General features: G+C 43.4%; 1 protein-coding gene across 5 annotated transcripts in view; it reads right to left on the bottom strand.

The window, feature by feature from the left end:
• Positions 1 to 23,240, bottom strand: part of SYN3 (synapsin III) — a 566,138-nt gene that overhangs the window by 420,294 nt on the left and 122,604 nt on the right. For all 5 annotated transcript variants that reach the window (XR_010117171.1, XM_055254454.2, XM_055254458.2 and 2 more), the window contains exon 4: positions 16,766 to 16,857. Coding sequence is in view for 4 of the 5 variants with exons in the window: in XM_055254454.2 (XP_055110429.2) it covers positions 16,766 to 16,857 (92 nt within the window). In the remaining variant the exon portion in view is untranslated. The remainder of the gene's footprint in view (positions 1 to 16,765; positions 16,858 to 23,240) is intronic.

Below are 23,240 nucleotides of genomic sequence, written 5' to 3'. Positions count from 1 at the left end.
TGTTAGCCAGGAGGGTCTCGATCTCCTGACCTTGTGATCCGCCCACCTCGGCCTCCCAAATTGCTGAGATTACAGACGTGAGCCAATGTGGAGTAGTTTTGAGGATTAAGTTAGAAAATGCATGGAAGCTCACTAGCTTATCACATTATATGGCAAATAGTAAGAACTTCATACATGTTTGAAAACGAAGGCTATAGAGATTTCTAAAAGTGTAAATTTGGAGCTTCAAGCAAGGAGTGGGGCTCAAACTAAGGTCCCAATCAACAGTCCTCATATAACCAGGTGCTGTAGCTGGTGGCTGCAAATATGAAAGCAACTTGACCTCTGCCTTCAGGGACCTGACAGTCTGGTGGGGGAGGTAGGCTTAAGTGCAAATTATTTTTTTTAAAGCAGGCTATAAGAATTATTCATTCAATGAGACACAGGGAGGGGAACATCACACACTGGGGCCTGCTGGGGGGTGGAGGGCTGGGACAGGGATAGCATTAGGAGAAATACCTAATGTAGATGATGGGTTGATGGGTGCAGCAAACCACCATGGCACATGTATACCTATGTAACAAACCTGCACCTTCTGCACATGTACCCCAGAACTTAAAGTATAATAAAAAAAAAAGAATTATTCATTCAACCAAAACAGTGCCATTCATTCTAGGTACTAAGGATGGAGTGAATTATTTACAAAACAGATAAAATTCCTGCCCTCAAGGGGCTTATATTCTGGTGCCAGAAGTTGGGTAACAAACCTATAAGCACGCATAGCAGTAGCAGTGAGGGCTGTTAAAAAATAAAGCAGGATGAGGGTATAAAGATTCACCTGTGTTATTCTGGGTAGGATGGTCAGAGAAGGAAGTGGTAATATTTGAGCAAGGCCAAAATGTAGTGAAGGGGTGAGCCATGTTAATATCTAGGGGAAAAGTTTTCCAGGTTGAGGGAATAGCAAGTGCAAAGGCCCTGAGGAGAGAATATGTTTGACCTACACGGAACAGCAAAGGATGGAAGTACCATTGTGGGTAAGGGGGAGGAGGGCGGTGAGGCAGCAGAAGCCTAGATCATATGAGGTTTTGCAAACCATAGTCAGGACTGTGAATTTCATTCTAAGAGAGATGGGAAGCCCTTGTAGGGTTTTAAACATGCATTTGGCATCTGATTTAGTTTCAGAAGAATCACTCTGGCTGCTGTGTAGAGAACATATTGAAGGGGGAAATGGTGGATTAGCACGTCTTCAAATTCTTTGGCCCTCCTTCCACTGAAAAGTGGGATGTCCTTAAACCTAGGTTTCCCCTGTGCCTGTCTTTGACCACTAGAATGAGGTAGAAGTGGTATAACTTCTGATGCCAGTCCTTAAGATACCTGCAGCTTCTGCCCCTCTTGTAATGTGCCCTCTTGAAAACCCACATGAGAAATCTGACTATGCTGAGACCACATGGCTGTGAGGAAACTCAATAGTCATGTGAGGGAGCACCAAGGCACCAGACTGAATGTGAAGCTTACTTGGACCTTCCAGCCCAGCCAAGCCACAAGCTGTATGCAATCAAGTGAGTCCTCCTGGGCAACACTGCATGGAGCAGAAGAACCACCCAGCTAAGCCCTGCCCAAATTCCTGGCCCACAGATCGAACGCAAATAAAATAGTTGTGGGTTTATGCCACAAAGATTTGGGGTAGTTTGTTCCACAAAAAACTTTATACAAATCTCTACTTTATAAATGAGGATACAGATCCAGAAAGGAAATAATTACTGTTACTAAGTGGTTGAGCTAGACTTTGAACCTGTAACTTCTCTAGGCAAGTTCAATTTATTTTCTTGGTTTATGACTGTTGCTAAAATTTCCACATTTATTTTAAAACCACATAGAACAAAATAAAATCATACAACATGTTATTCTGTGTTTTAGTTGCCTGCATGCTGCTATTTTTCCCGGGCTAGTTGTGCAATGGCTTTTAAAGTGGGGTCTGTAGATCCCCGGTGCTGGAGTCACTTAGGTGAAGCTTGAAAACATGCAAACTCACCCAGGAATCTGACTTTCTGGTACCAGGGCACAAACATTTGCATTTTAATAAGTAGGGCAGAAGTTTCCTAAATTATTCACATCACGAAAGGTTTGAATGTCAATAAACTAGTGGATCAACAAGCCCTCAGGAAGCAGATGGACATTTTAAATGAAGATGGAGAGTTTGCTAACAGTAAATGCAAACTGTAAATGGAGCACTCCATCCCTGTTGTGGGGCTCTCCTCACTACACTGTGTTGCCTGGGTGAGGAGGGGTCCCTAAGATGGTCTCCCCCCAACTCTTCTCCCCATGAGGCTCATCTCAGGGAGCCGGGAAGGGTGTACAAGACTAGTTGTGGGGTATGAGATGAAGCAGGGGTAGAGGGAACATTCAGACAGCATTCACTATATTTCAGGCACTAACAATTGAAAGACTTTCTCATTTAGTCCTCAAAAAGAGGCATTCTTTCCATTTTACAGTTAAGGAATCTGGGAGTCAGAGGTAAGATTACTTGTGCAAAGCCACACAAACAGCAAACGGGAAGTCGAGATTTGAACCCAGGACTGCCAGACACCAATGCTAGTGTTTTTTCCAATATTAAGCTGTGCCAACTAGGTAGAAGGATCGTGTGATATGAAATCATATCAGAACTGGAGACCCACTCCTCCACCTGTCAGCTATGTGGCCTCGGAAAAACGTCGTTTCACTTCTTTCAAAGGGAGGATGAAATGTCCTACCACTGAGAAGTACTGGGTACCCAACAGCCTTTTAGTAAAAGGTGATTGCTTCTGAATGAGAAGACGCCAGGATGCCAAGGCCAAAAGTCTGAAGTGGCCACCGGGCAATTTCTCCCACAGTGGCATGTGTCAGGGCAGGACAGGTTCTGGGGGGTGGTGGAATGGGACCCAGAGCTGGAGTCATTCCGGGTGTGGCTCCAGCACATGGGAAAGTGCACAGGGTCGGCGGGGCGCAGCCAGCGGCCTCACAGTCTTTCCCATTCCCAGTTTCTGTGCTTCTGGGAATCAGGAGCCACACTGTTTTTCTCCGTCAGACACAAGCTCTCTCTCCCAGGGGAGTTGGCAGATCTGCCGCTGGCCTGTTGGCTGGAGGTGCACAGCAGCGGAGCCTGGCATCGCTTTACAGGCTCACACTGCCTCTTTCTTGTGCTGCTTTCTTCCCGTTCCCACGCCCCACCTCTGCAAGTCCCCAGGGATCCTGCTTTCTCTGGCAGTGGCAAGGGCAGAGGCCCTGGGTGAAGAGATTAGATGGGGCCTTCCCCCTCCAAGGCTACTCTGCTGGGCTCCTGGAAGACCCTAAGTGCCTGACCTTGCAGACCACATCCCCGCCTGGGGACACAAGGTTGTGGGTGGTGTGCTGTCAGGAAGTCTGTGCCTGGTGCAAGCCAAGGCCTGACTCCCCTCAGCTGTGAGCTTTTCACTTTGCAGAGTTGTAGGATTCTTATTCATGCAAAGAGTCGACTGGTCATGAATGCCTTCAGCAAAGATTTAGGCATTGTGCCAGGTGCTGGGGCCACATTTCGGAAAAACAGCTTAACTTGATCCTCAAGAAAGGTTCAGTCCAGGGGGAGACGGGGGAAGTAAATAATAATTACCCTCCTGAACCAGTTACAGCACAGGAAAAGCAGTAAGACCAGAACACAGAACACATAGCTGTTGGTGAAGGGCTGGTGCATTCCTTCATTCATTGAACAAAGTTATTGAGAACCTGATACGTGATATGGGAATATAGTGGGAACAAAGCAATCTTTCTGGCTATCTAGACCTTCTGTTCTAGAAAAGAAACAACAAAATAAATTATACAATAGCATATCTTATATCTCTATATTATTTAATATTATATGTCTCTGTATTAGCGATCTACCTAGAATCATTTCAGGCAGTGATAAATGTTTGAAGGAAAAAAAATGCATAGTTGGGCCTAGAGAGTGCGGACAGTATGGTCTGGCAGGGTATCCCTGAGGAGGCGACATGAGATCAGAAACTCAGAAGGAGGTGCATGGGTGAGAGTGGTCGCATCTGCAGAAATGTTTCAGGAAGAAGGAGAGCTAGCAAGCGCCAAGCTGGTGCACCAGACACCATGGACATGCTTTACACATACCACATCTATGAAGTGAGGACTCTGTCCCTACTTCAGGTGGGGAAGCCAAGAGCTAGAAACAGGGAGTGACTGATGCAAGGCCTTGCAACTTAGAGAAGGCAGAGCCAGGATCCAGCCCAGGTGGTCTGCTTTGCCTACACAGGCGGCCTCTGTGCCATGAAGCCAGGCCGCCTACCTGGGCTAGTCCTAGATGCTTTGTGAGCTCGGAGGCAGGCACCAAATTCAACTTCAGGGAGGGATGAGAGAAGTGGGCACGGAAGCACAATCTTGATGGATGAGAGCGAGGAATGCACCAAGCTAAGGAAGTCTCTGCCTTTCTCCTTCCCCTCGTCTGGCCCCCAAGCTGCCACTTACCTGTGTGAATGTCCACCCAAAGTTGAGAGAGAGGGAAGCTCCACCCCCCATACACACAGGGTTCGCTCTGCTCACTCTATTTTCCTCTCCACTCAAGTCACCTCCTCAGGAGGCCTTCCCTGCTTCCCGCACCTCAAATATCAACTTCTCTGTTGCTTTTGCTTCACCCGTTTCTCATGACCTGCCCTTAGCCCACATATCTGCTTACTTATTGTTTGACTGTTTTCTGCAACTCTAATATCAGCTCCACAGGAGCTATTGTCTGTTTCATTCACCACTGTACCCTCTGTGTCTGGCACATAATGAATGAAAGGAAGGAAAGGAGGAAGCAGCTTAACACATACGGAAACATTTAGGAGAGGTGAAGGGAACACTTTTCCAAACACACACACACAGGTACCCAGGAGTGAGTGCAGGAACTGTGTTCTATGTAATGTTTGCTGGAGCCTGGCACTTGGAATTTGCCTCTAATAAATTCTGTTGAATGAATGGATATCTGGAATTTGAAATTAAAAGTTCAGGAGGCCCAGAAGAATCTGGGCAATTATGTATGAAGTAAGGAGTAAAGAAATGTTATTATAAAAATTAAGTTTCTTGATGGGATGTTAGAGAGGTCCCAGGATCTCTATCCTCTATCTTGATCTCTATTCAGGAGTCAAGGGCTGACTGTGGCTCAGGAGCTGATATGCTGGGAGGATTTGGAAAAGCCACCCTTCTCTCTTCCCCATCACAGTTTGCCCATCTATAAAATGGGGACACATAGAAAAGTCTAAGGGGCTTTTCTGACTCTGGAACTCTAAGATTTTATAGACCATCCCCTCCTCTGGGACAAGCCCATGCATCCTCCCTCTTGCCCCAAACATCCTCCCTACAAACAGTAAGCCTGGGTGGGAGCTGGGGAGGGGGAGGATCTGAGAGAGTCTCTGATGCCTTTTGTCAAGGTCTTGCGTTACTGATGCTTCCTGGCTCCTGCTCTTCAGCCCTCTCTGAGGTCTGACCTTCTAATGAGCGGATGCACATTATCAGCCGCTGCGGTTTGAACGGGTGCCTATAATTTAGTGTTGCCTAACGCTGGAAACTGAGAGCAGAACTTGCATAATTAGATTGGGGTCTCATTAACGTCTGCCTCCTCGGGTGTTTTTCATTCTTGGTTTCTCCTGCCCTGTATTTGCAATCCCCTCTGTCTGTATAAACATGGCTGTCCCTTTTTATCTCTCCCTTGTGGAGCCAGGCTAGAATTTGGGTCCAGAACAGCCAAGGCACTCACAAAGCATGAATTTTAACATGCCCCAGGATGGCCCCTGCGCTGCTTTCTAAATAGAGAACCTGGATGTCTGGGTTGTGTTTAAGCACCTCGAGCTGGCTGGCCAGCCACCCTGGGTTTGGGTTTGGACAAAAACCAGAGGAAGGAGGGCTATCAAGACAGCTGCTGCAAATACTGGTGATTTAACCAACTTGTGTACAATGCTTGGCCATTTACAAAGCACTCCTAGAATCTGACCTTGTAAGCACGGACTTGGTCTATTTTGTTCACTGGTCCCCTAAGAGTTATTCTCTTTTTGTGCCCTCCTGACCCCATTCTATGCTTTTTCCACTCTTCCATGCCCTGCTCTGAGCTACAGGAGATGGGTCCCTGTGGGCAAGATCAACTCAGCTCCCTTGCTGAATGGTTTCTGCTTGCCTTTGGCCAAAGTGAGGCCCCAGCAGGAGACTGGAAGGCAGAGGGAGAGAAGGGGGGTGGTACTTCTCTCTAGTGCCCACCGTGTTTTAGTGCCATGACTTTGGAGGTAGCTGAGTTCCTCCCCAGTTATAGCTTCAATGGACCAGCTCTCCTGCTCAAGTCTAGATTAAACCTACTAGATTTAGTCTAGAAATTCTATTTTCTCCTTTTGTCCCTTCACCCCTAGGGATAATGGTTTCCTTCTGTTGTCAGATTCTAAATACCTCCCGTTCCCTTAGCCCCTCACACTCCTCTATGAGTTGCCCCTTCCTTAAAGTCTCTTTATTTAGACACTTTAGGGGTGAATTCTGTCTTTTGCCTGGTCCCTGTCTGATACAATACCCAATGTCTGAAGTGGTCCCTGGAACATAGTAGGTCCTTAATAAATGTTTGTGGAATGAACGCACAAACTTTTCATAGATGACATGTCATGTCATCCTTACAAAAACTATGCAAAATAATATTATTACCTTCTACAGATTAAAAAACACTGAGGCTCAGAGAGGTAAATTCTCATACCTGAGCAATAGATTTTTAAGGGAGGGCAACACTCCCATACTGTACCCTGAATGAGCTGTAGCTTCACTCTGCACCCTGGAGAAATCTCTACATACTGCTGCTTTCTGTACAGAGACTGAGTGTCCACTCACGCCAGCCTGGTGTGGGCTCAACAGGACCAGAGGCTGGTGGAGTGGACAAAGATTCAAAGACACTTGGAAATTCACTCGGTACAGAATCAGAGACCTGGGTTCAAATCCAAGTGGTGCTACTTTCTAAAAGTGTGATCTGGGGCAATGAAATCAATGACAATGATTTAATCGTCCCAGTTGTGACTCAGTTTCTTCCTCTGTAAATGGGGCTATAATAATTATTATTACACACTTAATTTAGTGATTATCTTGATCCAGGCATTGTGTTTAGCATTTCACATTATACTAACTCACGTAATCCTCGCTGCAACCCTATGACGAGGTATTGTTATTATTATTATTAGGAGGAGGAGGAGGAGTATTACAGATAAGTTACTGCCCACGGTCACACAGCTGCTGTCACCGTGGCAAATCTGGGATGTCCATCAAGGCAGCCTGCAGCCTGCTCCAGAACTGTGTTCTTAACCTTCAGGCTATACTGGCTATCTACATTATTATTAGGCCATCTCATGGGTTCATAACAACTAGATAAGAAGACCATCTATGATGGGCACTTAGCACAGCCCTGGTGCACAAGGTGCCATCAATAGTGGTGACTGACTTTTCCTTGTTCCCCACCTAAAAGTCAGATGCATGGATCCTCTCCATATTTTTCTTCCACGTCGTTGTTCAATTGTACTCTTGCGTGGCATTCATAGTAGGAGACGTATGGCTTCTTTAAGCAGCTCTGCCCCTTGCCACACACAGGCCCTGGAGCCAGACTGCCTTGGGCTTGAATCCTAGCTTTGCCACTTATTGGCTGGAGAACTGGATGTCATTACCCCATCCATTGGTGTTTCAGCCTTTTTATCTATAAAATGGTGATTTTAATAGCACACACCCTATAGGGTTGTTGAAAGGATGAAATGAGTTAATTCATGTTAAGTGCTTGGAGCAGTGCCTAGCACGTAGGAAATGCTATAAAAGTGTTTGCTAAATAAATAAAAATTCATGAATTTTGTATGTGCAATTCAAGCTGGCTTAAACAAAAAGGGATTTTTTTTGGCTCAAGTCTGGGGATAAGTCCAGATCCAGAGCCTTGAATAACATCATCAGGGCATCGTCTCTCTGCTTGGCTGTGCGTTCCTTTACCTTGGCTTCATTCTTGGCAGATTGTTCACTCAAGGAGAGAGATGGCCACCGCAGCTCCAGACATACATCCCATCCGCTCAGTGGTCCCAGCAGAACACATGTGCCTTTCATCCAAGAGTTCTGGCACTGGCCTGGCTTGGGTCCCAATGAGATATTCCAATTGACTAAGGCCGGTCATGTGCCCTCAGCTGCACACACCACACAGACTGCAAGTTGGGGAGGGGGTCACCTCAATGGAATCCTAGGTGCTGTTTGCCAAAGCAGAAGGAATGGAAGCTGGAGAAAGCCAGCAATGGTCTTCTCTGCCATCCATCCTGGTCACCTATATTAGTCAGGGTTCTCCAGAGAAACAGAACTAACAGGATATATCGAAGAGGAGATTTATTATGGGGATTGGCTCACATGATTACAGAGGCTGACAAGTTCCACGAGATGCTGGCTGTAAGCTGGAGAACCAGGAAAGCTCATAGTGTGATTTGGTCTGAGTTCAAAGGCTTGAGAACCAGGAGTGTCAACCGTATAATTTCCCAGTCTATGGCTGGAGTCTTGAGAACTGGGTGGCTGCTGGCATCAGTCTTGAAGTTTGAAAGCCTAAGAACCAGGAGCTTTGGCGTCCAAGGGCAGGAGAAGATAGGTGTCTCAGGTCAAAAGAGAGAGAGACTTAGCTCTTCCTCTGTCTTTTTCTTCTAGTGGGACCCCCAGTGGATTGGATGCTGCCTGCCCACACGGTGAGGGAAGATCTTCCTTGATGAGCCTACTGATTCATATGCTCTTCCAGAAATACCCTCAGAGACGCACCAAGAAATAAAGTTTTACCAGCCCTCTGGGTAAATTAACCATCACATCACCTTCCCTGAAGATGCTCTTGGGAGCAAGACTTCGGGAGATCTAGACCTTGGTCACAATACATACTGGAAGTGCTTACAGGCAATTTCAATACAACGTCTACGTGTCTTTGAAAGAATACACAGCAAGTCAAGAGCACTGTTCAACATTCCTATTTTGGGAGACCATAGCTAGGACTCGTTATGGCCCTATATGCCTGTGGAAGATTCCACTGTTTTTATTTATTTATTAAACTTTTATTTTAGGTTCAGGGTTACATGTGCAGGTTTGTTATACCAGTAAACTTGTGTCATAGGGGTTTGCTGTACAGATTATTTTGTCACCCGGATACTAAGCCTAGTACTCAACAGTTATTTTTTCTGATCCTCTCCCTCCTCCCACCCTTCACCCTCAAGTAGGCCTCAGTATCTGTTGTTCTCCTCTTTGTGTCCATGAGTTCTCATCATTTAGCTCCCACTTATAAATGAGAACATGTGGTATTTGGTTTTCTGTTCCTGTGTTAGTTTGCTAAGGGTAATGGCCTCCAGCTCTATCCATGTTCCCACAAAAGACATGATCTCCTTCTTTTTTTACGGCTGCATAGTATTCCATATATATGTACCACATTTTCTTCATCCAGTCTACCACTGATGGGAATTTAGGTTGATTCCATGTCTTTGCTATTGTGACTAGTGCTGCAATGAACATTTGCACTCATGCGTCTTTATGGTAGAATGTTTTATATTCCTTTGGGTATATACTCAGTAATGGGATTGCTGGATCAAATGGTACTTTGGAAGATTCTACTGATTCCCCCCACTGAAGGACACACTGAGTCACAGGCTACTTGGGGTGTGTGCACATTCTCGTGGGTCTGACATCCTGTAACAAATCGTGCTAAAGCGGGCTACCTGGCTGAGATTGTAAGCACCATCCTGGGCATGAGACAGAATAAATCTCAACAGCTATATGGGTCCCTGAACCCAGGCCTTTAGCTATACTGGCACTGTCTTCACAGCCCTGACTACTCAAAATGTGATCTTCCAACAGCAGCATCAGCAGCATCGAGGAGCTTGTTCACATCATTCCTGCTCAAACTGAGTCTGCAAGACCAATGCATTGGCTTCACCTGGGAGCTCAAAGAAAACGCAAAATCTCAGGCCCTACCTGAAGACATAATGGATGAAAATCTGCATTTGAACATGAGATCTCCCAGAGGTGTGTACACACATTAAATTTCAAGAGGCACTGCTATATTCATTTTCTAGGGCTGCTGTAGCAAGGGACCACAAACTTAATGACTTAAAACAAGAGAAATTTATTCTCTCATGGTTCTAGAGGGTAGAAGTCTAAAATCAAGGTGTTGGCAGGCTGGGCACGGTGGCTTATGCCTGTAATCCCAGCACGTTGGGAGGCCAGGGTGGGAGGATCACTTGAGCTCAGGAGTCCGAGGCCAGCTTGGGCAACAGAGCAAGACCCCATCTCTACCAAAAATTTAAAACTTAGGCAGGCATGGTGGCATGTGCCTGTAGTTTCAGCTATTCAGGAGGCTGAGGTGGGTGGACCGCTTGAGCCCAGGAGGTTGAGGCTGCAGTGAGCAGTGATCGCATCACTGTACCCCAGCCTAGGTGACAGAGAGAGACCCTGTCTCAAGAAAAAAAAAAAAAGGTGTTGGCAGAGTTGGTTCTTTCTGAGGGCTTGGCAGGAGATGCCTGTCTCCTAGCTTCTGATGATCATCAGCAATTCTTGGCTTGTCAGTGTATCTCCCCAATCTCTGCTTCCATCATCACATGGTGTTTTCCCCGTGTCTAAATTTCCCTCTTCTTTTAAGGACACCAGTTATATTGGATTAAGGGCTCACACTACTCCAGTAAAATTGCACCTTAATCATCACATCTGCAACAATGCTATTTCTAAGTAAGGTCAAGTTCTGAGGAACTACGAGTTAAGACTTTATCTTTTTCGAGGGGAGCACAATTCAACTCATAACAACTGCCTTCAAAGTCTGCCATTCCTGAATGCTGGAAGAACTCCCAATTAGCAAATACCTGGAACATTTCTGTAACTTTATTTTTGTAAACAATGTTGTAAATTCAGGAAGAATATGGCAGGTCTAGAGTAAGACTTGGAGATGTGTATTTTTGCAAAGTGATTCTTGTGTTCAGGCAGCATACCTAGGAGTGTCCTCAGCTTTTCAGCCCATCCTGCCTCAGTGCAGGGCCATGATGAGAACAATCTGGGGATGTTTCCTACTCTGGCTGCCACTAGAATCACCAGGGGAACTTTAAAAATACGAATCCCTAAATCCCACCCTCAGAGATTCCAGTGCAATACATCTGGGACACTGCTTGGGTATCAGGATTTTAAAACAATTCCCAGGTGATTCTAATCAGTAGCTAAATTTGAGGACCAATGGGATAGTTGTTCTTTTTTTTTTTTTTTGTGGCAGGGTCTCAATCTGTCATCCAGGCTCACTGCAGTGGCTCACTGCAGCATCTGCTCCCAGGTTCAAGTGATTCTCATGCCTCAGCCACTCAAATAGCTGAGACTACAGGCACACACCACCACACCTGGATAATTTTTGCATTTTTATTAGAGACAGTGTTTTGCCATATTGCCCAGGCTTGTCTCGAACTCCTGATCTCAAGCAATCTGCCCACCTTGGCCTCCCAAAGTGCTGGGATTACAGGCGTAAGCCATTGTGCCCAGCCGGGATAGATGTTCTTCTTTTTACCTGTTACAAATGAAGGAGATCCAGCCACCCTTCCAAATAAGGAAGTAGGACACAAGTGCAAAAAATACCAAATATGAGCACAGATTCCTAAACAATAGCATTTTAGGCTTTTTACAGTTCTTGTGTGCAAAATGAGGGTGCTATGGAGAAGTACATGAATGTATATATTTAGCATTATTCTCCTAATCTCCAATAATCAGGAACTTCTTTATGTCTCCTTATAGTTTTGTCCATTTTTGAAGTATATCTTGAGGTATTTTTATATAGTGCTTATAAATCTAAAATTATTTCTTCTAAGTAAATGAATATCATAATAAATTACTTCCTTTTCCCTAGTAATGCTTTTCACCTGCGAGTCTATTTTCTCCCCCAGATATTAATGCAGCCGCATCCGTGAGCTTTCTTCTGCTGCACAGTTACATGGTATATTTTTCCCCTTTCTTTAACTTTCAAATTTTCTGTATGCTTATATTTCAGATGAATGTCTTGAATGGAATAAATTTGGATTTTTAAAAAGTTACATTGATAACTCTTTAATTAGTGCATTTAGTCCGTTTACATTTAATGTAATTATTGGTATACATACACTGGTGATACAAATATTTAACAACTCCCAGAGTACTTTGTGGGGTTTGCAGTTCTCATAAATGACCATGAGAGGGCGACTCCAGAAGATGCACAGGCATTTATAGCCTTGAAGAGACAGGAGAAACCAGGCATTCATTCACTCTCCGGGGTTCCACTACTACTTCTGGGGTTCTTCCCTACAATGTCTGGGCATGCTCTAGCCAGGGGAGAACAAGAATATGGGCTTGGGGACAGGAGTGTGGTGGACTGGGGGACACAGGAACAGTCCCATGGGGTTAGGGTGGCTGAAGTCACTCAGCAGGCTCAAGGCAATGGCTATTTACCTACCAGTATAGAAAAGTTTCAATATTTTAATAACCAGCACTGCTGTATAAGCAATTCAGAATGATATCAGATCAGACCTGCTGTTATATTGGGTGTAAATCAACCATTTACTTTGTGTTATTTACAACACCTGTTCTGTGTTGGTTTTTAAAGCCTGCTATTAGTATATTTACTTCTTTTTTTTTTTTTTTTGAGACAAGGTCTTTCTCTGTCACCCAGGCTAAAGTGCAGTGGCGTGATCACAGCTCACTGCAGCTTTGACCTCCCCGGGCTCAATCATTTCTCCCAATTCAGCCTCCCTGAGTAGCTGGGAGGAGTACCGCTATTTTTTTGTATTTTTCGTAGAGATGGAGTTTCACCATGTTGCCCAGGCTGGTCTCAAACTCCTGAGCTCAGGCAATCCACCCACCTGGCCTCCCAAAGTGCTGGGATTTACAGGTGTGAGCCACCACACCTGGCCATGTTTACTTTCTTCCCTGACAATACAAGGGCCTCAGAATATCTTAATTCCATTTACCCTCAATCTCTAGTAACTTAATGTTGTATATTTTAATCCTTCATATATTTTTAAATCCATAAAATTATTTTATTGTTTTTTGAAGACAATACCTATTAACACCACTTTCTTTGCCCTTCATATAATCTTGCTGCTCTATGTTAATCTGAGATCATTTTATTTTTGCCTAAAGTACATACATACTTTACAGTTTCCCTTTGTGAAGGTCTGTAAATGTTTTTATTTTGCCATCATTCATAAAAGATGTTTCTCTGAGGATAGAATTATTATAGGTTGGCAATTAAATTTCTCTCAGCACACTGAAGACGTTTTTCCACTATTGTTCTCAGGAAGCTGCCAGTCTGTTACTTTAATAAAAGTACAGATATTCCTTAACTTACGAAGGGGCTGCATCCCAATAAACCCATTGTTAAGTTGAAAATATCCTAAGTTGAAAATGCATTTATTGGCCGGGCGCAGTGGCTCACACCTGTAACCTCAGTACTTTAGGAGGCTGAAGCGGGAGGATCATGAAATCAGGAGATGGAGAACATCCTGGCTAACACGGTGAAACCCCGTCTCTACTAAAGATACAAAAATTTAGCTGGGCATGGTGGCGGGCGCCTGTAGTCCCAGCTACTTGGGAGGCTGAGGCAGGAGAATGGCGTGAACCCTGAAGGCAGAGCTTGCAGTGAACCGAGATCGCGCCACTGCACTCCAGCCTGGGTGACAGAGCGAGACTCCATCTCAAAAGAAAAGAAAAAAAGAAAATGCATTTATTACCCCTAACCTACCAAACATCATCGCTTAGCCTAGCCTACCTTAAACATTAACAGAGCACTTACATTAGCCTACAGTTGGGCAAAATCTTTGAATGAAAAGTCTATTTTATAATAAAGTGTTGATGATCTCATGCAATTTATTAATGTTCTGCTGAATGAGTGTCACTTTGCATCATCATAAAGTCAAAAAATCATAAGTCAAACCATCGTAAATTGGGGACCATCTGTAATCTGCCTTTTTCCCTCTGGCTTTTTCTTTCTAAATATCACTATTGAGTCTTGGTGTGGAATTATTTTTATTTATCCTGCTTGAAATAAAGCTTTTTTATTTGAAATAAAGCTTTAAAGCTTTATTTGCCAAGCTTCTGCTTTCGGTGGTTTGGTATCTTTCCAAAACAATCATTTCTTCAAATACTGTCTCTGCTCTACTCTCTTTTACCTCTCTCTGTTGAGATTCTGATTAAATGAATGTTAGGCCCTCTCCTAGAATCTAACAGTCTTTCCTGCACCTCCAATCTTTTTCTCTCTGTGCTTCGTTCAGGATAATCTCTTCAGCTGTACCTTTCATTTCATAAACGCTTTTTCAGCTGTGTCTAACGTGATGTTAAACACAATAATTTTGATTATTGTAGTTTTCATTTCTAGAAGTTGTGTTTGTTTAAAAAAAAAAAAGGTTATATCGGCTGAGTGCAGCGGCTCACACCTGTAATTCCAGCACTTTGGGAGGCCGAGGCAGGTGGATCTCCTCAGGTTAGGAGTTTGAGACCAGCCTGACCAACATGGCGAAACCCCGTTTCTACTAAAAATACAAAATTAGCCCGGTGTGGTGGTGCATGTCTGTAATCCCAGCTACTCAGGAGGCTGAGGCAGGAGAATTGCTTGAACCTAGGAGGCGGAGGTTGCAGTGAGCCAAGATCATGCCACTGCACTCCAGCCTGGGCAACAAGAGCGAAACTCCATCTCAAAACAAACAAACACAAAATCCTGGTTATATCACTTTTTGTAGTGTCCTTTTCTCTGCAGATATCTCCATACCTGATTTTTTTCAATTTGATATGTATAGTTTTTAAAAATAATGTGTGTGATAATTCTAATGTCTTCTGTCTTTGAGGTTCTGTCTCCATTGTCTATCGTTCCTGTTTCACCTGGTTATCTTTGACTATGTGCTAGCTATTATACAAAAAAATTATTTGAAGGATCATTTGAAGACTAGCTTGAAAGTGCCTTCCTTTACATAGGATTTGCTTTTATTTCTGGCATGTCTGGGATCACCATAAACCAAGTTCAATGCTTGAGGTTTCCTGGAGGGCTGGGTTATTCAAACTGCAATTCAAGCTGCGAGTACTTGTGAGGGCTCACCTACTTGTAATTCATGTTCACCTAGAAGGTGTAGTCCTTTGGGGAATCTCAGCTTATTGTGGAGAGGGTCTACTGTTACACTCCCTATTCTGAGTGGCCCTGAGTGTTGATTTCTGTCTCCCTTGCCTCCACTAAGATCTCAAAACCAGTTGCAAATTTGGCTGACCTAGTGAATACTCTCAGGATACAGGTGGCTTTGTACTCATTTACCTGTCTGGGTTTTCATTTTCCCATCAGTCTCTTCCTGGTAATTCCTTACTGTCACACCAACTCTTAGAAGGCCTTTAAAGATTGTAATTATTTAGTATCAGTTTTTAAGTTATTTTCAGGGAAAAAGCTGGTCCAAATGACCTAGCCCACTGTTACTGGAAATAGGAAGCCAAATGTCTTTCATGGCATACAGTAGGCACTCAATAAAGAACGGCTGAATTAGTTGAATTATCATAATTTCCCAAATGATATGGTTTGGCTGTGTTCCCACCCAAATCTTATCTTGAATTGTAGCTCCCACAATTCCCATGTGTCGTGGGAGGGACCTCGTGGGAGGTAATTGAATCATGGGGGCGGGTCTTTCTCATGCTCTTCTCGTGATAGTAAGTCTCAAAAGATCTGTTGGTTTTATAAAGGGGAGTTTTCCTGCACGGGCTCTCATTCTCTCTTGTCTGCCATCAGGTAGGATATTCCTTTCACCTTCCACTGTGATTGTGAGGCCTCCTCCGCCACGTGGAACTGTGAGTCCAGTAAACTTCTTTTTCTTTATGAATTACCCGGTCTCGGGTATATGTCTTTATCAGCAGCATGAAAAAGGACTAATATACCAAACATGCACCTTTTTTGTGGATCTGTCTTTATTTGCAGAGGCTGTTTCCTACTCTTAGGATATATTTCTCTTTCCCTACACCCAGTCTGAGAATGTCCACATTCTACCATTGGACCAGGCTCAGAACACATGTTACCTTTTCCTCAAAGCTTTTCCTGTTTTCCCTCCTTCCCCAAATCTGAATCCTATCTCTTCTTTCTCTAAACCTTCAGGAGACCTAGTGTGTATCGTTCTCTGGGTACTTAACTAGATAGCAATGTATTTATACAAGTGCTTATCTCGCCTATGGATTTACACATTCTTGTCATTTTTGGCTTCTGAAGAAACCCCTCACTTGCTCTCCAATTCGGCATAAATTACAAACAGATTTTCTGAACATATTATATATCTAGTGCTTTTAGTTTTGGTCTACTTGGAGAAGATTCCATGAACACTTAGTCTGCCATATTGCAGGAAGCTGAATTTCATTTATTCTAATAAACCCTTCCATTCATACCACACTTTAGAGTTAACAGGGTGCTGTCATATATGTAAGTTTCTGTAAACTTCAGTGCATATCATCATGCTGCAGATGAGAAGTAGAGGACACAAGAGACTAAATAATATGCCAGAGCAGAGCCTCAAAGCCAGAAATGGAACCCAAGTCTTTTCTCTCCAAGCCCAGGGCTCACTCGGGGACACCACAGGTGCTGCCTGTACAATACATGCTGCTGGTCATTACTACTGCCACCACACCTGGGAAGCAGACATTCTGTACAGGAAAGTACATGTGGCATAGGAGTTAGGTCGCAAGCAGTGGACAGAGGGGTGGGCTACATGAGGTTCCACGTATGCAATTCTCAGAAGGTTCTGCATATTTTAGTCCTACTTACCTCACCACTTTGGTCCCATTTCTCATGACCTGCATGTCCACCATGCAGCCCCCGGTCACATAGGCCGCTAGGTTCAACTCTGAGAATTCAGCCTGAAGAAGAAAGCAAAGCAAAAAAGGATTCATCAAATACCAGTGTTGGTAACAACGGTTAACACGTATTGGGTACTTAGAGGTGCCAAGTACACATTTAAAGCTCACCTCAAACTTAGGAAGTTGCTGATATTATTTTCATCTTTCTTTTTGAAAGATGAGGAAGCTGAGGCTCTAAGAGGCCTGGTGACATGTCCAAGGCAGCACAATTAATACAAGGCCAAACTGGATTGAAGCCCATGTGTCTCTGATTCAAGGACCTATGCTTTTAATCCTTGCTAATTCCTGCCTCTTTGAAGGTGGAGAAGCAACTCCAGCTCCAAGATCAGAACATGCCAGATGCTGTTTGATGGGACATTTTCTCTAGATTTTCTTACCTTCATGTTCTACAGTAGTATGGCATCATGACTCTGTGATTATTTATCTCTATTAATGGACCCACCCCCCACCCTGGTCATATGCCCAGTTTTCTTTTCTTGGTAATGGCCCCTCCTCTTGCTCCATCCATCTGGTTATAGCAGCAGCACCATGTTTGTTCACTGACGTACTGCCCTTTTGGTTACAGTTGATGGGGTAAGCATCTGACTCGGGGTGGAAGAATGAGATACTCTTCCCTGAGAGTTTGAAACTGATGAGTGAGTCATGCAGTTTCTTTCTAGGTGGTTGTATCTTTAATGCACAAACCTGGGTGCTATTTAGGACCATGTTTTCTGTCATCTGCACTGGCAATGCACAGAAAACCAGGGTGGAGAGAGAGAGAGAAACAGAGAGAGAGAGGAATGTCACAGTCACCGAGAGAGGGGCAGGGGCAAGAGACAGGGATGTTGATGTGCCAGCTACACACCTACATTTGGATTTTGTGAGTTCATCTTTTGGGTTGCCTATTTGTTTAAGTGAGCTTTCGTGGATTTCTGTTGCTTACAACCAGAGTCCCATGGAATACATTCCTCTTACCAGATGACATGCTCCCTGGGATTTCTCACTATAACCACCTGTCTTAGTCTCCCAAGGCTGCTGTAATAGGTGGCTTAAACAGCATAAATTCATTCTCCACAGTTCTGGAGGCTAGAAGTCGAAAATCAAGGTGCTGGTAGGGCTGGTTCCTGCTGAGGGCTATAAGGGAAGGATGTGTTCCAGACCTCTCTCCTTGGCTTGTAGATGGCCATCTGCTCCCTGTGTCTTCTTACATTGTCCTCCTTCTATATCCAAAGCTCCTCTTCTTATAAGGCCACCAGTCATATACACTATCCTCACTTTAATGGCCTCACTTTAACTTGATTACCTCTTTAAAGACCCTATCTCCAAATAAGGTCACATTCTACTGTGGGTTAGGACTTCAACATATGAATTTTGGGGGTGACAAGTCAACCTATAACGCTATCAGCTAAAATGCGTAGCACCAAACTGTGCCTTATACACGGTAGATGCCAAAAGCAATTTCTTTGGGTTTAATGGATAAACATAACCACTCATATGTATGAGGCACTCACTATGTGCCAGGTACTGGCCTAAGCATTGTACATATATGAATTCATTTAATCCTCACGCTTGTCCAGATGAGGAAATGGAGGCAGAAAAAGATCAAATAATGTGCATAGCATCATATAGTAGGTAGCAGAGCTGGTATTCAAACCCAGGCAGTGTGGCTCCAGGGCCTGTGTTTTTGTTGTTGTTGTTGTTGTTTTCAGACAGAGTTTCACTCTTTCACCCAGGCTGGAGTGCAGTGGCTCGATCTCGGCTCACTGCAACCTCTGCCTTCCAGTTTCAAGCAATTCTCCTGCCTCAGCCTCCCGAGTAGCTGGGATTACAGGTACCTGCCACCACGCCCAGCTAATTTTCATTTGTTTGTTTGTTTTTTAGTAGAAAGGGGGTTTCACTATGTTGGCCAGGCTGGTCTCGAACTCCTGACGTGATCTGCCCGCCTCGGCCTCCCAAAGTGCTGGGATTAGAGGTGTGAGCCATCACGCTCGGCCGGCCTTGTGCTTTTAACTACCACACTCCATGGCCTCCACTGTTCAGCTGAATGAGGCATTAGGTGGCTTATAACTGGGAATTTTAGGGACCTAAAAACAACCCATTTAAAGAAAAAAGTTTACATTGAAGGGAAATATGATTTCATGGCAACTTAACTGTATCTCCTCAGAGTCATTTGACAGGAATTATGACCAAAGACCCAGCCATCTCCCCAGATAGTATTAGAGCAAACTGGGCGTACTTACACCTCTTGCTGTAATTAATAACCTCATTAAGCTGTGGCAAGGCGAAAAGAAAAGATCACTTTGATGAGTGATCACTTTGATGAGTGAATGAGTCCAGGTTAGTAAACAGTGGTAATGACCTAGTTATTAAGTCTAATGCCTTAAACATTCAGTCCCATCATGTTCAAGATTCTTAGTTGGCAAGGTCACAAAGAAGAATTAAGAAAAAAAGTTGTTGCTTATGTGCGCAGATCAAAAGACATTAGAATAAAGTTGCAAAACAGGATACCTGGTCACCAAACATATGCAGAGAGGGAGTGCAATAGAATCTTGGAAGATAGAATCTCTGACTCAAAAGTGGCGAGGAACCAAGGGCTGTCTTACTGCCCAAATGGAAAGAGAGATACCTAGAGAGAAGTCACACTCAGGCTTGGATGTACAAGTTAGAGGTTCATCTTGTTCAGATGTGGGTGTCTACAGTTATTTCTCAGTTGTGGTTTATGAATAATTACAGGAGATAACTGCCTGGGTTGCAAGGTAGCCAGCTTCTGTGGGATCAAGCAGAGAGCTGGCCTAGCAAAGTAAAAGGGCATTCTTCTGTTATTTAACTGTCTAAAACCTTCAGCACCATGGAAATGAACACAGAGGTGTCCAAACCACCTTCCCTTCAAGATAGCTTGATAGCCTTTCTGGTAGAATATGAAAGAGCAGCCATTTGGAAGACTCTCATAAAAACTGTAGTGAATTGAATTGTATTCCTCAAAAAGCTATGCCAAGTCCTAACCTCTGATACCCGTGAACGTGACCTCTTTGGGAACTAGGGTCTTTTCAGTTGTAATCCAGTTAAGGATATCAGATGAAATCATCTTAGATCGGTGGGAGTTATGGGGGAGGCACACTAAATCCACTAACAAGTCCTTAGAAGAGAAGAGATGAGGAAAAGACAGAAAGACACAGGAAAGAAGACCACGGGAAAACGGCAGCAGAGATGGAGTGATGCTGCCACAAGCCAAGAAATGCCGAGAGTCACTAGAAGCTGGAGGAGCCAAGGAAGGATTCTCCCCTGGAGCCTTCAGAGGGTGTGCAGCTCTGCTGAAACCTTGATTTGGGAATTTTGGCCTCCAGAACTGGAAGAAAATAAATTTCTGTTGTTTTAAGCCACTAAGTGTATGGTAATTGTGGAACCTAGGAAATTAAAATAATAACTTTGAGAATTGAATGCAATTTCAGTATCATATTCAAAGTCACCAGGGCTCAAAGAAGGTCAATGTGGCCAGGTAAATCTCCTTTATTCACTTCACTAAAAACATGCACATAGAAATCTGCACCTAGACTCAGTCTCTCTCTCTCTCTCTCTCTCACACACACACACACACACACACACACACACACACACATAGCAAATTAGTTATTCACCTATATCGCAAAAAACGCTATTATCAGAATTACTTAAATATTCTGCATGAGCTAACCTTTTCACCACAAATTATTTTGACCTCCAAGGTTTTTGGTATATCTTTTTTTTTTTGTTTTTTTGAGATGGAGTTTTGCTCTTGTTGCCCAGGCTGGAGTGCAACGGCGTGATCTCGGCTCACTGCAACCTCCACCTCCCAGGTTCAAGCAATTTTCCTGCCTCAGCCTGCCAAGCAGCTGAGATTAGAGGCACCCGCCACCGTACCTGGCTAATTTTTCTATTTTTAATATAGACAGGGTTTCACCATGTTGGCCAGGCTGGTCTCAAACTCCTGACCTCAGGGCGATCCACCCGCCTCAGCCTCCCAAAGTGCTGGGATTACAGGCGTGAGCCACTGTGCCCAGCTGGTGTGATATCATTTTAATACTACACATCAGGCACTGTGGTATGGACAAATGAGTACTCAGAGAGACTACATTCATATGTAAGCTATTCAATATACTAGCTGATGAGTTTAGTTAAGTTACTGATTTGAATATCAATTTTGACATCTTTAAAACAGAGGTAATGATATCAATAATATCTATCTTTAAATGTTTTTGTGATGATTCAAGACAATGTATATGAAACATCCAGCACAGGGCTGAGACTCAGTAAATAGTTGCCGTTACTATTTTCAAATATTCCATTGTCTTAGTAAGCTTAAACTGAAAGCATCCAAACTGGTGTACCCTGAAAAAGAACAACTCCTTCAAGTATTTATAACATATACATTTAAAATATATATTGAGGTGTGAAATGTAAAGACTTCTGCATACGGCAACAATGAAGTACCAGAGACTACATACACTCCCATCTTATACAACAAGAAAGCCAGATAAACTGCATTACATATCAGTTTTCAGGAACTAGACAACAGGCATTTCAGAACTATGATTCCTGTAAAAAGGAACAAAATTATCCCTATGTTTATCCCAGCTTACTGCCTAGAGGCAGTTTCCAGGCAGCAGAACAGCATGGGAGAAGGCAGAGTTCATCAGTTTCACTGAGTTAAGGATACAAAGATTGAAGTTCAGGGTAGCCATGGCAGCTAAAATTTGCAGGACAGAGTATAGGGAAAGATGGATCTGCACAGAAAAAATAAAACAAACAAACAAACAAACAAAAAACCTCACAAACTCCAGGGAGATCTATGTCTTTCCCTGAGTAACTAATTTGAGCATACATGAAAGGAAAGTAATCAAGGCCAGGAAAAAGCCATCAGGAAACAATCTCCAGAATCCACAGAGCTGGGAAGAACCCATGTGCTCACCAGCTAGAGGGTAAAGACCTTGTCAAATAGGTAGGTTACTCAAAATTTCATAGTGGGACTCAATTATCCCTGGCCAACAGCATGCTCTGGATCTAGGATGACCAGCTTGTCCTGGTTTGCCTTGGGCTTTCCCAACTTTAAAACTAAAAGTCCCATTTCTCAGAAACTCTTCAATCCCAGGTTTAGAGTGAAAGCCCCATGTCTTGGAAAACTCCTTAATCCCAGGCAAACTATAATAATCGATCACTCCATGTAGATCTGTCGCAAGAAAAGCTTAAAAGCAAGTCTTGAATGGATCCAGTTTATTACAAGTAACTTAAATGCATCTCAGAAAAAACTAAACCACTGTTTAAAGGAATCTAACAAAACCCAGCACCCAACACATCACATTCACAATGTAAAAGTAGTGACATTCAATCATAAATTACCAGGAATGCAAAGAAGCAGAAGAATATGACCATAACAAGGAGAAGTCAACCAATAGAAACACGCAGAAATGGAGAGATGATGCAAAGTGCAGAAATGGAAGTTAAAACAACTGTTATAAAGAGGTTCTCAAGAATGTAGATGGAAACGATATAATGGGAGAGAAAGAAACATATTTTAAAAATTAAAAATTAAACTTGTAGAGATAAAAATTATAATATCTGAAATAGAAAATGCACTGCTAGGCTTAACAACAGATTAGACACTTGTATCAGTCTGTTCTACACTGCTATCAACTACCTGAGGCTAGGCAGTCTATAAAGAAAAGAAATTTAATCAGTTCACAGTTGTATGGGCTGAACAGACTTCTGCTTCTGGGGAGGTGTCAAGAAACTTACAATCATGGTGGAAGGCAAAGGGGGAAGCAAGCACCATCCTCATATGGCAGAGAAGCAGGAAAGAGAGAGAGCAAAGAGGGAAGTGCTACACACTTGTAATCAACCAGATTTTGTGAGAACTCTATCATGAGGACAGCAAGGGGGATGGTGCTAAATCATTAGAAACCACCCCCATGATCCAGTCACCTTTTGCCAGGCCCCACCTCCAACAGTGCAGATTACAATTCAACATGAGATTTAGGTGGGGCACAGAGCCAAACCATATCACGCTGCTGAAAAAAATGCTAGTGAACTTGAAGAGAAAACAATAAAAACAATCCAAAATGAAGCACAGAGACAAAAATACACAAAAAAAAGCAAAGAAAGAAGGAAAAAGAGAGCAGAACCTCAGTGAGTTATGGGATAATATTAAATAGTCTAATATACGAGTAATTAAAGTCTCAGTAAGAGAAGAGGTAGGGACAGAAATTTTTTTTTTAAATGGCCAAAATTTTTCTACATTTAACGAAACCTTGACCTAACAAGTTCAATGAATCATAAGCAGAAGAAACAAAGAAAATAAACAGCAGGGCATATAATAATCAACTTATTAAAAACCAGTGGTGAAGAGAAAATCTTCAAAGCAGCCAAAGCGG

This window comes from Symphalangus syndactylus, chromosome 18 (assembly GCF_028878055.3).
Source record: "Symphalangus syndactylus isolate Jambi chromosome 18, NHGRI_mSymSyn1-v2.1_pri, whole genome shotgun sequence".
Classification (NCBI taxonomy): domain Eukaryota; kingdom Metazoa; phylum Chordata; class Mammalia; order Primates; family Hylobatidae; genus Symphalangus; species Symphalangus syndactylus.
This window is presented reverse-complemented; position numbering and strand designations above follow the sequence as displayed.